This window comes from Chanodichthys erythropterus, chromosome 1, assembly GCF_024489055.1.
Source record: "Chanodichthys erythropterus isolate Z2021 chromosome 1, ASM2448905v1, whole genome shotgun sequence".
Classification (NCBI taxonomy): Eukaryota; Metazoa; Chordata; class Actinopteri; order Cypriniformes; family Xenocyprididae; genus Chanodichthys; species Chanodichthys erythropterus.
The window spans coordinates 37,253,802-37,271,997 of record NC_090221.1 but is presented as its reverse complement, the minus strand read 5'-3'; the positions used below and the strand labels follow the sequence as shown (position 1 = coordinate 37,271,997).

The 18,196-nt window shown below is 34.5% G+C and overlaps 1 protein-coding gene across 1 annotated transcript in view; it reads left to right on the top strand.

Moving 5' to 3' along the window:
- Positions 1-17,166, top strand: part of LOC137018968 (putative methyltransferase NSUN7) — a 29,865-nt gene extending 12,699 nt beyond the window's left edge. Inside the window, exons 3-13 of the mRNA XM_067383850.1 lie at positions 2,753-2,811; positions 6,094-6,230; positions 6,661-6,813; positions 7,440-7,623; positions 8,438-8,705; positions 9,671-9,814; positions 9,906-10,007; positions 11,981-12,101; positions 12,803-12,938; positions 16,085-16,343; positions 16,471-17,166. Coding sequence (XP_067239951.1) covers positions 2,753-2,811; positions 6,094-6,230; positions 6,661-6,813; positions 7,440-7,623; positions 8,438-8,705; positions 9,671-9,814; positions 9,906-10,007; positions 11,981-12,101; positions 12,803-12,938; positions 16,085-16,343; positions 16,471-17,159 — 2,252 coding nt within the window. The 3' untranslated portion in view covers positions 17,160-17,166. The remainder of the gene's footprint in view (positions 1-2,752; positions 2,812-6,093; positions 6,231-6,660; positions 6,814-7,439; positions 7,624-8,437; positions 8,706-9,670; positions 9,815-9,905; positions 10,008-11,980; positions 12,102-12,802; positions 12,939-16,084; positions 16,344-16,470) is intronic.
- Positions 17,167-18,196: the final 1,030 nt, after the last annotated feature.

The window sequence follows — 18,196 nt, the reverse complement described above, 5'->3', positions numbered from 1 at the left end:
ATTTTTGATTAGTTATTTGTTATGTATTTTAATAATTTATTTATTAATTATTTATTTATTTATTTATTTACCCATTTATTCATTTAATGAATTTTTATTTATTAATTTTTAAATAATTTTTTTTTATTTTTTATTTATTTTAATCTAATTTATATGCTTATTTATTTTCATCTGATTATTTGTTTTTTTGTTTTAATCTAAGGTTTATTCATTAATTCTTTTTATCTAATTATTCATTTATTTTTGTATTATTTAATTTTAATTTTTTTGTAAAAAATGAAATTAAATATTAACATTTATTACAATTGCAATATTTATATTGTAAAAATATTGTTTAATAATAATAATAATAATTTTATTTTACAGTACAATTGTAAATAAAAGTATTATTAACTAAAATAAAATAATAATAATTATTATTGTTATTATTAATAAATAAAGTAGCAAGTAATATATTCATATTTAACTTCTGTTATACTCTAAACAAATATTGTACTGTACAATTGTAAAATTAAATTTTTCTTAATACGTACAATACTATTATTATTCAATATACTATTGAGAAATATATTACTATAATATATTGCAACAATTTTTTGCAGTATAATAATAAAATAAATGTAATAATAAAAATGTTATTTTACAGTTGTGCTCATTAACTGTAATATAATATTTTATTATTAAAAACTCAATTTTTACAGTATAATAGTATTACAATACTAATCTATTTATTTTATTTAATTAATTTAATAATCATAAATGTATTTTTCTATTATTTATTTTTACATTTTTTGTACACCTTTTCTTTAAAATTTTCCACGGAATTCCAAGCACTCCCTCCCAGGGCCCCAGATGGAAAACCCCAGGTCTGAATCCAGAATGATGACATCATGACTCCGCCCACAGTCCTGACATCATCGCTCCTGCTTCACTCCTCCACCCAGAGCAATTAGTGGCCCTACTTTAAACCAACAACCCTCAACAAGAATTAGGCGTAATCTCAGTATGTGGCCATGAACAGATCAGCGCTGCGATAAACATCGTTCTCATTCCGCTCCAGCTCCAGACCATTAGTGCGGCCGAGGATTTATCCTGTCAGATGTTTCTCCACCGAGACTTTGGCAGAGGAGCTGCTGTAAATGTGATCTATGTGATGATGACCACCGCTGGGCCCGTTTCTACCGCTCTCTTCAGCCTCTTTCTTAGTCCCGCCCCAGCTCTCTTCTGATTGGATAGCAGCTGTGCTGTAGCCACGCCCACATGCAGTACTGATTGCTTCATTAATGGAGGTCACATGTTTTCTCCTGTGTTCATTTTAAATGTTTGAACATAATTAATTGTGTAATGAGTCAGAGATCAGAGGGTTAATGACTGAATCAAGGCGGTCAAGAACACGAGACCCTGTGTGTGTGTGTGTGTGTGTGTGTGTGTGTGTGTGTGTGTGTGTGTGTGTGTGTGTGTGTGTGTGTGTGTGTGTGAGAGAGACTCTTCTCAGCGAATTGATGATGATGTTTGTTGATATTTCTTGCCCACACACGCTGATGGTTTCCTGTCAGGGCGGATGAATGGGATGTTTGTAGTTGTCATGGAAACCGCTGATGGGCAGAGACGGGGATCACACCTGTCAATCAAGATAAGAGCTTATCTTCACTCACACACGCATCATTTACACGACTCCTGCGAGACTCTTCAGGTGATTCTGTAGCTGCCGAAGCGTCTGAAAGCCCCGCAGGAGCGACTAAAAACAGCCACACGTAATTCCCCACCGACTGATTTCCCTTTTACTCGCGCGTAACATGAAGGAAAATTCCCAGCTCTCTCTCCCTCCGCTCAGGGAGACAGATGCCTTCTTTATGATACGTAATTCCAAGCTCTATTCTCCAGAGAAATGAAATAAAAATGAATTAGGGTCTCTATTTTTACCCACTCAGGGAAAAATGAGCTATAAAATGTATTTGCACGAACTCTTCTTTTGATCATCGTAAGGTTTTGCTGAGTATTTGGGAAATTGTGAGAGATGTTTTATGATATTCTTCTTCTTCTATACTTCTGTACAATTTTCTTTCTTTCTTTCATCTTCAGCAGAATGTCTGAGCTTCGGTTTTTGATACCATCAAAAGATGTGTCTATATTTATCTAAACGTGTCTTTTCCTCACACAAATCATCACACACCATTTGTATTATTCATATACTATTATAGTATTTATTAATATTTTGAATTATCTTAGATTTTCAGATCATATTTTCATTTTAGTTTTATTAGTGTATTAGTATATTTTTTCAATATTTCTATATAGCTTTAATTCATTTCTGTTTCAGTTTTTGTTTTAATAATTTTAGTATGTCAGGTATTTTTTTTTTCATTTAGTTTCCAAGGCAACCTTTCTAATATTTATGTTTTTTCATCTAATATTTATATTATTTAATATTAATCATACAAATGTGTGATAGATGTTCTGTGTTTTAAGGTTTTAACTTTTTATTATTTTGTTAAAATGAAATTGTTTTGACTGTTTCAGTGTTGTTTAATATAAAATCTCTCATTACAAACTGTAATTAGATCATCCTTTTTTGTTGTGAAAGCGAGTCTTTTAAAGCGTCTCTGAGGTCTGAACGAGTCACTCGAGTCAAATGATTCGGTTTATGGTTTTGGATATTTTCTCTCATGCAGTTTCTTCATTTCCCCCTGCGATCTAAAACTATATCAGTCTGTTTCAGTCTGAACATGTTTATTTGATCTCTTTTCTGTAGATCAGGAGCTTCTGGAGGATGTCCTGATTGACAGCTGCTTCTGTGTCTCACAGCCAATGGTGAGTGGAGGACGGGACTCTGTGTGTGTGTGTGTGTGTGTGTGTGTGTGTGTGTGTGTGTGTGTGTGTGTGTGTGTGTGTGAGTGTGAGTGGTCAAATCTGTCTGTCTGACTTTCTGATGAAACAGAATGTCCATAAATGACTAAACACTCCCAGAATGCACTGCAGGTGGTAAATGTGAGTACTGATGGTCGTGGTGCAAACACACTCACAAATGCATTTATTTTACACTCACACACACTGGAGGCTGAAATACAGCCGCTGTAAAGGATGAATCGTTTGTCCGCTGCTGGTTTGGCAGGTCGTTACTCTGAATCTTAAGAGAGACTATAAACTCTGAACACAATGAAGCACAAACACACACACACACACACACACAGAATGACCTCTAACGAGCTGACGCTAATGTTAATCAGCATATTAACACACACACATGCTCTTTCGAAGCTCTCACCTGAGATGTTTCATCATGTTTGTCTCAGATGTTGTCATCTAGTAAGAGTGCGTTAAATAATGTTCTTACATGCTGTATTATATATGTAACTTAATGTGTCAGTTAATTGATTAAAAATACACTAGTGATACGAGGTATTCCTCTTGTTTTGAAACACTTGAACAAAAGTTCATATGTTTGTTCCGTCAGCTGACTGAATTTAAACATTATAAACATTTAAACGTGAGGGATTTATTCCTGTGTCTCCGATGAGTCTGAGCTGTTAGATCCGCAGCGCTGAGACACAGTTACCCGGCGACACACGAGAGGAATCTCACGGGTCTGAGTCTGACCTTCAGAGAGGACAAACACGAGGAGCAGGGAATAAACCCCTCCAGCTGCTGCTGATGATTACCACTGAAATCTGCTTAATCTACAGCTGCATTCATAATGCCTTCACTCAGAATTATCATAAATATGAGTTTCCTACTTAAAAATTGCACATTAAGTCATATTTACCACTGGGAAGCTCGGGGATAAGTTCCTGAATTGGGCGATCCGTGAACTTTAAACATGCCGGAGGGAAGAGCGATTGATGCGACTGCTATTCTTTATTAGTTTTTCCACAACAGCAACATAGCCTGCTCTTGTCATTAAAATACATATTTACATAAATGATAAATCATTTGAAGTGTATTGTATGTTTTATAGACAGCAAAAATAGCCTGTATTTGGCAGATATCCCAGAATCGTCAGCCAGCTGATTATCTAGTTTATATGGATGTCGAAGAATGGGATGCATAATATCCTTTTTTTGCTTTCATAAGATTTTTTCAATAAATAGGCAAGAAAAAACCTGGTGTCCTTCATGATTCCTGTTCTTTCTGACAACAAAGCACTTGACAAGCTTGTAATCACAAGAACAAGGCAGCTTTACACAAACTTTATGTGGCGTAAATGTATTCAGACGTGGAATCAATGGCTGAAAAGCTGAATGCTGATTCTCATGCCAGGGCTATTATAGTTAACTAAAACAAAAACCATAAAAACAAGTTTGTTACTTGGGATCAAAAATATAGATGTTAACTAAAATAAAATAAAATATTTATTAAAAAAAGAAAACATTCGTTTTCAGCTAGTTGCCAGAGCAAGTTTTCTCATTTTCATTTAGTTTAACTTGATTTACTAAAATAACTGAAAACTGTAATAATCAATAAAACTAAATAGACATTGTTATAAAAAATTAATAAATAGGACGAAAAAAGCAAAATTACTAAAACTTTAACTAAAATTAAATGAAAATGGAAAATAAACAAATAACTAAACAGTTTGTAAACAGCCAGTAATTATTATATTATATTAAATTATATATTATATTATATTATATTATATTATATTATATTATATTATATTATATTATATTATATTATATTATATTATATTATATTATATTATATTATATTATATTATATTATATTATATTTTAAAATGAATTTATACCTTTATTTTTTTTACATTCTGAAACTTCAGATATTAAGTCTTGTTTTCTGAATAAAATCATCAAAATTAAGTAAAAGAAGTAAAACAAATAATAAAAAGGGCAAAAAAAAGCAAAATTACAAAAACTTTAACTAAAATTAAATGAAAATGGAAAATAAACATATAACTAATTCAAAATATTAATAAAAGCTATAGTTAAAAAACAGAGTTTGTAAACAGCCAGTAATTATTATATTATATTAAATTATATATTATATTATATTATATTATATTATATTATATTAATTATCTTTTAAAATGAATTTATACCTTTATTTTTTTTTACATTCTGAAACTTCAGATATTAAGTCTTGTTTTCTGAATAAAATCATCAAAATTAAGTAAAAGAAGTAAAACAAATAATAAAAAGGGCAAAAAAAAGCAAAATTACAAAAACTTTAACTAAAATTAAATGAAAATGGAAAATAAACATATAACTAATTCAAAATATTAATAAAAGCTATAGTTAAAAAAACAGAGTTTGTAAACAGCCAGTAATTATTATATTATATTAAATTATATATTATATTATATTATATTATATTATATTATATTATATTATATTATATTATATTATATTATATTATATTATATTATATTATATTATATTATATTATATTATATTATCTTTTAAAATGAATTTATACCTTTAATTTTTTTACATTCTGAAACTTCAGATATTAAGTCTTGTTTTCTGAATAAAATCATCAAGATGAAGTAAAAGAAGTAAAAAAAAAATAATAAAAAGGGCAAAAAAAAGCAAAATTACTAAAACTTAAACTAAACTGAAAATGGAAAATGAACAAATAACTAATTCAAAATATTAATAAAAGCTATAGTTAAAAAAACAAGAGTTTGTAAACAGCCATTAATTATTATATTATATTATATTATATTATCATTTAAAATGAATTTATACCTTTAATTTTTTTTTTTTTATATATTCTGAAAATTGAGATATTAAGTCTTGTTTTCTGAATAAAATCATCAAAATGAAGTGAGTTTGTGCCTAAAACAAGAACAAATATCTGCCAATGGAAAAATAGGCAGAATTCAAAGAGAAAACAAGATGTCTCTTCATTTTGATACATTTTTCAATAAACAAGACTTACTATCTTCAGTCATTTTGCTTCTCCAGTAAATGCATCTTGATTTAAGAATGTTTAGATATTTGTGCTGAAAACGAGACAGAAACACTGAGGAAGAGCATGATTCATTGCAGTGCAGGAAGTTATTTCCTCAGTATGAAGCAGACTGTATATTCCTCTAGTGTGTTTGTATTATAAAGCTTGATCTCTGTCTGTCTGCAGCTGGACGGCAGGATGAGTCTGGTGGCCGTCATGCTCACTGACTTAATGGACAGGAAGTTCCTCCCACGCATGCAACCGGCCAATCAGGCGGAGGAGGAGGTGAAGGCTGTCAGAGAGGTGGAGGCGTGTCTGCTAAGGTGGGTCAGAGGTCAAATTCACAGTCATATCTTTGGTAAGATTGCTCAGAAATTCACAAGTGAAACTATGCATTGTGATATATATTTAAAGAGCGCGTATCAGGTTGATTATTTTCCTCATATCCTCCATTTTTGCAGCTCCTCTCTTCCCAGTCTGTCAGTAACACACTGTTTAGTTCCTGTCTCCTCCTTCTGAAAGCACAATGAGCTCTGATTGGTTGCAGTGTGTTGTGATTGGTCATTAGGGAAATGCCCCGCCCCTTACCATAACCGCCAGTTTCAACACACTACTAACTAACTCAACCAGGCCCCGCCCCTTTATTCTGCGTATGAATTATTTAAATATTGTGAAGATGGAGGCGTTTCAGGAGTTCAGAACCTGTTTTGTGAGGTGTGTAAAGCCCTGTTTGGTGTTATCGTTGTGTGACAGGTTCAGGACTAAACTCGTGGCGTCATTGGCTCGATGTCGGATCAAACACGACCTGCTGACGCTGGAAAACATCCTGCCGGAGAACATCCGGCACAGACAGGAGCGAGCGACGCAGCTGCCGCTGTACGCGTGGATCAACACGCTCCGCAGCAGGTGCTCTGAGCTTCATACGAGACAGATTACAGTTTGTTTCATATAATATTCTTCCTCAGTATTTTTCTGACCCCATTAGCAGATATTTGTTCTTGTTTTAAGCACAAACTCACTTAATTTTTCTTAATATCTTCAGTCATTTTGCTTCTCGTTAAGAATCTTTAGATATTCGTTCTGGAAAACAAAAGACAAAAATACTGAGGCAGAACATCGTTTTTTGCCGTGGGGTTTGTTTTCATCTCATTTCCCTGTATTGCCGTATGATTTTTCACTGAAATTATTTATTGTTTATGAGGTAGAAAGATGAGAATGTGTTTGTGTGAGTGTGATTTATAGTTCAGATGTGGCATTATTCTGGTTCTCCCCTGTTTAACCTCCATTCTGGGGTGACCAGTCTTATTTCACATGTGTGTGTGAGGCTGTAAATTTCACTGAGTTGCAGACAGATCCAATCACCAGCACTGGAGGTCACACACACACACACACACACACACACACCGATTTCTCCTCTCTATAGTGTTGCTCTTGGCTTATATTTGACACTTAATTTCATCATCTGTGTGTGTGTGTGTGTGTGTGTGTGTGTGTGTGTGTGTGTGTGTGTGTGTGTGTGTGTGTGTGTGTAGTTTTGAGGAGGTCAGTGAAGTGTTACGCACATCAGGGTTTTCCTGCGTTAAATCTATCGGACAGCTGGAAGGACGGACCTTCTGTAGAGACGCACACTGCCACGACCTGCTGGTGTTTCCCAACATCGTGAAGAGAGATCTGACCGACACCAGATTACTGAGCGACCACAGACTCGTCATTCAGGTACACACATTTATTCTGTGTGGGATCCAACCGGTTGTTATCGCAAAATAAACCCAGACAGGGTGATCAGGAGGGCGGATCGATTCTGAATGTTTTGGAATCGACTCTGATTCTGATTCCTGATTCCAAGAATCGATTCCTCACCGTTGTTTGTGATTCTTTTTCGATTCAATTTATTGTTGTTTTGAAAGTTCATTATAGGCTCTCAGCGTGTTCTCTTTCAGCATTATCATTGGCTTATGTAAAGAAAACGTAATTAAATGGGTTGAATCAACTATATAAATTTATCCACTAACCATTCAGAAACGTCTAAAAGTTGTAACTTCTTCCTGAGTCTCTCCATCAGTGTCGACTGAACAATGTAAGGCTGAACACTTTCCTCATTTTGGCTGTGTGAGATTCTCCAGCTTTGTTGTTGTTGAGCTGTTAAAGCTCCGCCCTCTTCTGGAAAGTGGAGCTCATTTGCATTTAAAGGGACACACACAAAAACGGCGTGTTTTTGCTCACACCCAAATAGAGGCAAATTTGACAAGCTATAATAAATGATCTGTGGGGGATTTTGAGCTGAAACTTCACAGACACATGAGTGTACATTATCCTGCGTATCACATGGCTGCTTCCAACAGAGGGCGTGTCTGTCTGTAGTGAAACACTAGAGACACCTCAAATGCCTGTATGAGTGCCATTACACAGCATTGCTATTGACCATAGTCATTATCAGCGAACCTCGGAATGTTGCGACTGACCAATCAGAATCAAGCATTGTAATAAGTGGTGTTGTGTGTGACGGTGTGTGTGTTTTGTGTGTTTGTAGGATAAGTCGTGTTGCGTGGGCCCCTGGGCGCTGCGGCCCCTGCTGGCTGAAGGAGGAGACGTCCTCATGACCGGATGTTTCTCTGCTCAGACCGTTGCGCACGTGGCTGCGGTGGCTGCGTCTGCATCTGCGCACGCACACGCTGAAACACACACTCTGTCGCAATCAAACACTCGCGGTCAGAGCACAGTGATCGTGTGTTTGGGAGATGAACCGCCGTCACAGACAGATGAACTACAGAACACACTCTCCAAACTGGGCTGCAAGAGTAAGGGGTTATTATATTATATTATGTTCACTCACTCACGCACACACACACACACACACACACACACACTATATATATATATATATATATATATATATATATATATATATATATATATATATATATATAATTTATAATATATAATTATATAAAAAACTCAATTCAAAAATGCAAACATTTCAAAATAAATGGAAATTTTACATGCAAAAAGTGAATTAGATTGTGAATTTTTTTGTTTTTCAATATATATATATATATATATATATATATATATATATATATATATATATATATATATAAAAACCAAAAAAAATCACATTTTTCAAAGTTTTATATTAGTTTTATATTATATCTTATATATATATATATATATATATATATATATATATATATATATATATATATATATATATGTATGTGTGTAGGTATATTTTTTATACATGTATATAAATTGTAAGATAATATATATATATGTATACAAACTAAAAGTTAAACGCTAATTTAAAATACAAAAAGTGCATTTAGACATCACAACATTTTAATGTACAGTATGAAAGAAAGATAAATATTACTTTTACATCTAAATTATTTTTTGCAGTCAATTAATTATATAATCTATGATGTGAAGAGTATGGTGCGCGCAACGCCAGGTGCATGAACTGATAAAAATATATGCCTTGAATGCAATTTAAGTTGCTTTAAATAAACATATGTGCTGAATGTATAAATGAGCTTCATACAGAGACACTGATGAAGGTTAAACGTGTGTGTGTGTGTGTTTGACCTTGGTATATTTCTGTAGAAAAATGCTAATATGTGTCTCCAGGGGTCTAAATCTGCAGAAAAAAGGTCCCTTTGGGGACGTTCACTAAGACAAAATGGACAGTTTTTATTGCCACAGTCACTGAGTTATTTTGAGTTCCTCTACAGAACAACTGAAGACAAAACAAATGTGTGTTTGTCAGATGTGAAGCTGCTCTCAGTCTCTCTGGAGTCTCTGGACGTGTCTGACACGCGTCTGCAGGATGTTCGTGTGATGGTTGTGATGCCGGCGTGTTCCCTGTCTGCCGTCAGCAACCCTGTGGATTACATCATGCAGGAGAACAGAGGTACACTCACACACTCACACACACACACTGTCATCGTACTGCACAGAGACATGAGCATCCGTCACATGTGATTGTTCTGAACCACTTTCAGACCCGCGGCTCATGCTGGATCTGTCACATGGTTCCGTCTCTCCAGAGAAGCTCCAGACGCTCGTGTGCCGACAGAGGAAAGACCTGCAGCGCGTCGTCCAGTGTGAGTGTGTGTGTGTGTGTGACGGAGCTGCGTCCTCGTACCACTTTATTTCACTGAGTTTAAACTCTTTATTAAATGATCTAAAAAAACATTTATCTGAAAAATTATTCACTCTAGAAAACAAGAATAATTCAGGAACTTCACTCTAAAAATTAATTTAGAAAATAATTCACTCTGAAAATTAAGAAAAATAATTCAGTCTAAAAATAATTCAGAAAATAATTCTCTAAAAATAATTCAGAAAATAATTCACTCTAAAATAATTCAGAATAATTCAGAAAAATAATTCACTCTAAAAATAATTCAGAAAATAATTCACTCAAAAATAATTCAGAATAATAATTCACTCTAAAATTAATTCAGAAAAATAATTCACTCTAAAATAATTCAGAATAATAATTCACTCTAAAATAATTCAGAATAATTCAGAAAAATAATTCACTCTAACAATAATTCAGAAAATAATTCACTCTAAAAATAATTCAGAAAAATAATTCACTCTAAAAATAATTCAGAAAATAATTCATTCTAAAAATAATTCAGAAAAATAATTCACTGTAAAAATTAATTCAGAAACATAATTCAGACAATAATTCACTCTAAAATAATTCAGAATACAGAAAAATAATTCACTCTAAAAATAATTCAGAAAATAATTCACTCTAAAAATAATTCAGAAAATAATTCACTCTAAAAATAATTCAGAAAATAATTCATTCTAAAAATAATTCAGAAAAATAATTCACTCTAAAAATTAATTCAGAAACATAATTCAGACAATAATTCACTCTAAAATAATTCAGAATACAGAAAAATAATTCACTCTAAAAATAATTCAGAATAATAATTCACTCTAAAATAATTCAGAAAATAATTCACTCTAAAAATAATTCAGAAAATAATTCACTCTAAAAATAATTCAGAAAATAATTCATTCTAAAAATAATTCAGAAAAATAATTCACTCTAAAAATTAATTCAGAAACATAATTCAGACAATAATTCACTCTAAAATAATTCAGAATACAGAAAAATAATTCACTCTAAAAATAATTCAGAATAATAATTCACTCTAAAATAATTCAGAATAATTCAGAAAAATAATTAACTCTAAAATTAATTCAGAAAAATAATCCACTCTAAAAATAATTCAGAAACATAATTCACTCTAAAATAATTCAGAATAATTCAGAAAAATAATTAACTCTAAAAATAATTCAGAAAATAATTCACTCTAAAATAATTCAGAAACATAATTCTCTCTAAAAATTAATTCAGAAAAATAATTCACTCTAAAATAATTCAGAAAAAAACACTCTAAAAATAATAATTCAGAAAAATAATTCACTATAAAAAATAATTCAATAAAAATAAAAATAATTCACTTAAAAATAATTCACTAAAATTGTTCAGAAAAATAATTAAAATGTGTAACTTATTTTTCTCAGTTATTAAGGTATATTTCATTGATTTCACATTTAAAATATATATTTTTAATGTAATCATGTAATCAATGTTTAAGTTTTAACAACATCCGTGATGAACATCAGTTTTTACATTATTTAGCATCCACAAACATCCTTTATTTTGATAAAACTAAAAGATGTTTATAAGATATTGTGGTTAAAATCATCCTCTCATGGCTTCTTCTTTTACAGCCCTGAGATCAAATGAATGTAAACTAGTGAAGACCAGCAGAGAATCTGAGCTGATCCAGTGGTTTCCAATAAGCTGATGAGTGATTGAACATGCCTCCCTGTATTGACGTTCATAATTTTCTGTGATGATTTGTGTGTTATTGATCTAGTGTGTGTGTGAGAGAGAGAGATCCGTTCATCAGTGGCTATCGAGCGTGAAGAGGCTCCGTCCCTCCCTGCAGATTAACACACTGTTAATTAACGGTGAATCGAGTGTGTTTGTCAGTGAGCAGACAGTCATGGCAGTGTGTGTGTGTGTGTGTGTGTGTGTGTGTAGTTCCTCAGGTGCGGGCGGTGCTTTACTCCACCTGTTCTGTTCACCCAGAGGAGAATGAGGAGGTGCTGAAGACGATCCTCGCACAAACACAGGAGATTCACTCCACAGCGCCGCCCTACAGGTGTGTGTGGGAACTTACATCTCACATTAATTATTTTCAGTAATAATAATAAAAACAAATCATAAATAAACCAAAATAAAACTGTTTAAAAATATATAATATTTAAAAATAATAAAAAATACAGTATTTTTAGTTTTGAGGATTCGTTTCCAAAGTTACTTGTTAGAATGAAATAGAAGAATGCTTAATAACATCCTTTTATTATGAGATTACATTGTGCTATACGCTTTGAAAATAACAATAACTTATGTTTTTACATAATTTTATACATAATTATACATTACATAATTGTATATATTACATTTGTAAATATTGTATATTATTCATGTATATTAAATGTATTAAAATATTATTATTTTATACATAAATACAATATGCATTATATCATTTTCTATTTCAGTTTATTCAGATTTTATTTACAAGTGTCATGTTAGTGATTTTTATTTGTTATCTGGGATGGATTTATAATTTGATGACATCAATTACTGTTTTATTCAGAGTCAGAAGTAACTTAATGATATTTGTGTATTTTACTTTTAATGTAATTCACTTTGATAACACCAAACATTCATTTTAACACTTTTATGTTATTTAAGTTTTGATTTTTACACACTTTTCAGACTTTGCACTAATGATTGAGAAAATTAGTTTTACACGTCACTTCTCAAATATTTTTAAAACTGTGTGTGTGTGTGTGTCAGGTTGAGTTCTCCAGGTCTCCTGCAGGACTCCATCACTGAGGATGAGGACGGGTCACAGGAGATGAAGGCCAGCTTCTTCAGACTGGAAGCATCAGATCATCACAACGGCTGTTTCGTAGCTCTGCTCACACGACAGGTACTAAACATCAGCTTTATAATTCCCTATTAAAAAACAATTACTGACCCTCATGACGTCCCAAATGAGAGCGTGGAGAACATAAATGAGAATGAACACAGTCCCGCCCCCTGAGTGTGATTGACATTTGGATCATCCTATCAGAATCCCTGAAGAAAATCATATTAGTTCATTTAAAAACAAATGGCGTCATGATTGATTTAGTCTCACTCGTGTGTTTGAAAGCTCTTGAATGTGATTTAGGAAGTGAAATATTGGGCAGAATTTAATATTTACACACTAAATTTCTTAAAATATATATTATGCATTATGCAAAGATAAATGTTTCAAACAGTAGTATGCTACACTGCTGTCACATGATATCATGTTGCATGTTTAATTCAGTGTGTGGCATCAAGTTATCATTAAATTTTTTTGTTAAATTAAGTTTTTAGTCAAAGCCAAAAAATGTAGTGGTAAAATAACTAAAATATATTTATTTAAATTCTGAAAATGATTTTCCTGAAATACTTTTAGTGCCAAATTTTTGTATATTTTACATATATTTTAAAATGAAAAAACAGATGGAAGGTCGAGTTTGTGAGCTGGAACAGATATAGTTTTTAGGCTGGTTATTTTTGTGTTTTTGTGATGTTGTTTTCACTAGTTAAGCCTCAAAGCATGCTGGGAGGAGTTTCTCTGGGGTTTGATGGAGACGCTCTTTGTTTCTCATGTCCATGTTCTCATTGACTAATCCTGCCGTGTCTGTTGAGGAATCCCGTCTTTCCCTCCCTCCGCTTTCATCTGCAGCTAAAAATAAACAGCGGAGAGACGGAGCAAGAGGGAGGAAAAGAGGCTCGATTCAGCTTCCTGCTGGGATCTTTCTGCTGGATCAAAGTTCCCCAGAAATGATCCGCAGTAAACGGGTGTGAGAGCGTTTATGTACATTTCATATATGATGAAGGTTGCTGTGTTAGATTACGGCAATCCATCATATTTATTCCTCCTCTGACAGTCAGAAAAACATCATCAAGCCTCCATATCCTTCCTGCCACGACTAATAAAAGCCACTAATAAAGATTATTGTGGTTCGCTTAAGAAGGTCTCATAAAAAGGCTATTAGACGCGTGTGTGGAAATATTACCGTCATCCTCCTCCCGGTTTTATGATGCATCTGTACGCTCGCACCTGGGACCAATAAAGTCTTCAGCTGCGTTCAGACCTATCTTGCCCTTTCTCAAAATCTTGATGTTGTTTTTGTGCTCTACTAGAACAGGTTGATTATTTTCCTCATATTCTCCATTGTTGCAGCTCCTCTCTTCCCAGTCTGTCAGAAACGCTCTGTTTAGTTCCTGTCTCCTCCTTCTGAAAAGCACAATGTGCTCTGATTGGTTGGTCATTTGGGAAATGCCCCGCCCCTTACCATAACCGCCAGTTTCAACACACTACTAACTAACTCAACCAGGCCCCGCCCCTTTATTCTGCATATGAATTATTTAAATGAGGAATATTGTGATGAAAACTCAAGTTTTCAGGAGTTCAGAAACACTGACACATATAGAGAAGAACTGGAACTCAAACAGCAACATCACACACTAAACATAAAAGTTCATTATTGGCAACGATGGTTCCAAGGTTCTTTGGGGAACCAAAAATATGAACCTTTTTGAACCTATATTTTTAAGAGTGTAGGCCACAGTGTCTGTGTGTGTGTGTGTGTGTGACCTCATGTTCAGCTAAAGGACAAACATAATGACCGTAATCTGGGGCCAGAACTGCATCAAAACCACATGATGGGCAATAAATGTGTGATGTTCAGGAGGAGGGCAGGATGTATTGAATAATTCAGCCTCATGTCTGCATGCGTTAGCGTCAACAGGGCAAAACCTCACGTCCTCAAACACACACACACCATCTGAATTATTCACTGGGAGTGTGTGTGTGGTGCTGAGACAGCAGGAGATCCTTTAAGAAACACACTGAACCAACATGCAACACACAGAGAAATGTACATTTTGAGAAAAACATTTTTTCCTGAATAATTGGAAATATTTATGGTTGATCCACAGCATTTTTTCAACCTTTTAATGCATTTTAATATAAAATATACATTTGGATAAAAAATTAACTTTTTAAAATATTTATATATTAATATATTTTTAAAATATTTTATTTTATTATAATTTAACCTTTTGTATATAATAATAATAATGCGTTATTTTTTCATATATATATTTTATATATATATATATATATATATATATATACAAACTGCCCTCTAAAAGTTTGAACACCCCTGGCAAAGTGTGGTTTTGAATGATATCAGCATAAATCTTGATCATTTTTTGGTGCAAATACATTACAGTAACTTGACATTATCATTGAAGACCAGCAATAATAATTTTCATTTTGATTACATAATAATGTCAATATTTACGTGTCAAAGTCAGACACGCCCCTTTGCCAGCTGTGATGCTGGTTACTGGTTTAATCTTGGTCCAGGTTTGTAAAAGATGTTTGGGTCAGCACACCTTAATAGCTTCAACAATTGATTGCCAATTAAGTTTATATGCCAATATTGTCCAAAACCCCACTTTTCTAGGGCGTTTCCAAACTTTTGGAGGGCAGTGTATATATATTTATTTACCTTTTTTTTTTTTTTTTTTTTACTACAGTACCCAAAAAATAGGTTGTTTTCCACCAAAGTTCGAATGTTTCACCAATTGTATACATTTTTTAGATGTTTTATCTAAAGTGACTCTTCAAAACATGTAAGGGGCAGTTTACACGACACCATTTTCAACTAATAACAGACTTTTTTTTTATATGTTTTAGTTGTTTATTTACTCAGCAGCAGCAGTTTGGGGGCCTGAAAATGCAACTTTTAAAAACACGTTTTAAAGTGCAAGTTTCTGAAAACAATGCCGTTATTGTTTCTTTGTAAATTTGTGAAAACGGTGCCTTCTTGCATATTACGTGTTCAGTCTAGAGGCACGTAGTGTTTCTTTACAAAGTGACATCGCCATCTACTGGCCTGGCAGCAGAATACAGCGATTTTAGTTGTTTTTGCAGATCCGTCAGAACTTTTTCGTTTTTAGTACATCATTGTCATGTAAATACCCTGATGCATAGAATTCAGCATTTTTTTTGCTTCGTCTCCTACACAGCCTGAACCAGAAGTGATAGAAACGCCACAGGAAGTGCTTGCTCGTGCAGCGGCCAAAGGCTTGTTAGACGGCCTCCACCCAAACCAGCCAATCAAGAAAGAAGGCCGAGGCCGGCGTTCCCGCAGAGCACCTGCCAATCAAGCGCGCTCCATGAAGACACGCCCGCACGCCACACAGAGCGACCAATCACGTGTTTTGGAATTCTTGAGCCACGAAATGAAAGGAAGCAGCTCGGCTCCGACAGTCTGTCATCAGAGCGGTCAGTCACCTCGGAGTCCATTGCAATATAGTTAATTTAACTAGTTCAATAACAATATATGTTTTTTTCAGAGTAAACCACTGAGGAAAGCTATCCTAACTTCCTGTTTACTTCTGTATCTCCACAGATAAACCCTGTAGTTCTCGACGTCTCTCTCAGGGCATGTTCTCCAGGACAGGCTCCACCCCTAACACCACAGGCTCCACCTCTAAAACCTCAGGTTCCACCCCTAACACCACAGGCCCCACCTCTTATAATGCAGGCTCCACCCCTAACACCACAGGCCCCACCTCTTATAATGCAGGCTCCACCCCTAACACCACAGGCCCCACCTCTTATAATGCAGGCTCCACCCCTAACACCACAGGCCCCACCTCTTATAATGCAGGCTCCACCCCTAACACCACAGGCTCCACCTTGTATAATGCAGGCTCCACCTCTTATAATGCAGGCTCCACCCCTAACACCACAGGCTCCACCTCTTATAATGCAGGCTCCACCCCTAACCCAACCTCTTTCTCCAGTTTATACTCTAACAGTTTGACTGCTTTGAATGCGGCTGCAGCATCTGCAAATGAAATTCACTGCTCCGCGCCGATCGCTCCACCTAAAGGCCGACATGAAGTGTTGCGGCCGGCGACTGTCTCTTTTCCGCCTGCTTTGTTGTCAAGTGACGGCCTTCTTCCACAGAGGCGGAGCCACACCCTTACAAACCCCGCCCACACCCATCTGCGGTGGAGTAACTCGACACCGGCTCTCCCTCGAAGCCAAACGGCGTTCAGAGCGAGACTGAATCATCTGCGGCCGTGGTTCTGACGCATTAGTGCGGATACCGTCAGTATTTTACTCTCATCTCAGTATTTAAGACCTTTAATCTTTATTAGACATGCCATCTAACTCATTATTATTACTAATTACACTTTACTGTTTAAATGTCACTGCCATCAAAACAAGCATATTTTCCAATGTCATTTGGAACATGCATGCAAATAAAACAAGGACAGACACTTTTTTTTTTGTGATGTAATTTATTTCCACAACATGTTACATTAATATGGTGTAAAAATGAGTGTCTTAGTGGTTGATCTGGGTTTTAAAATACCATTTTGTGAGAAATAACATTCCTGTGCTTGTTTATTCTCGACTTATACTGTAACAGGGGCTCGACGTGTGTGTGTGTGTGTGTGTGGCTCATCTGAAGTCTGAAACGCTCTATGCAAGTACGCAGAATCTTTTAGCTAAGCAAGCTCGAGTTCATGCATCACTGCGTTCCACGATTCATAATGCAATGCAAGTACGTTTTGCATCTTCAGCATTGCCACAAGGACAGTTATAGAGGGCATTAGCGTAACCCGACGTCCTCTACAGTGAGGAACTGTGTTGCTCTTTAAAGACAACGGTAGAAAAATATGATGGTTTGCTGATGTTGAATCATTGTTGAACTTTATTCAGATTTTACAAATCGAATCGATGCCGTTTCAACATCATCTAGTACAGATCAAATATGAGGTTCAATAAACTTTCATTTCAACTACAATTTTGTATGTCAGGCTTTAATGTTGAGTAACGTGAACATGTCTTTAGCTGGACATCTGAATAAAACATCTGGTTTAATGTCATTTAGACATTTGAAGGACAGTACTGAGGTCTTTTGTGTTGCGTATGTACAAAAGGAGCGCACGTTTGCCAAGCATTCACAGCTGCATTTGCGCACTTGCACAGGGAATCTGTCAGACCAAGTGTTTAAATGAGATGCATGTGTATTTGTGTGGTCAGAAAATTCCCATTTCTCACCGCATTACAGTATTGATCTGAGCAGATGATATACAGACTCTGGTGTGGTACGATATTCC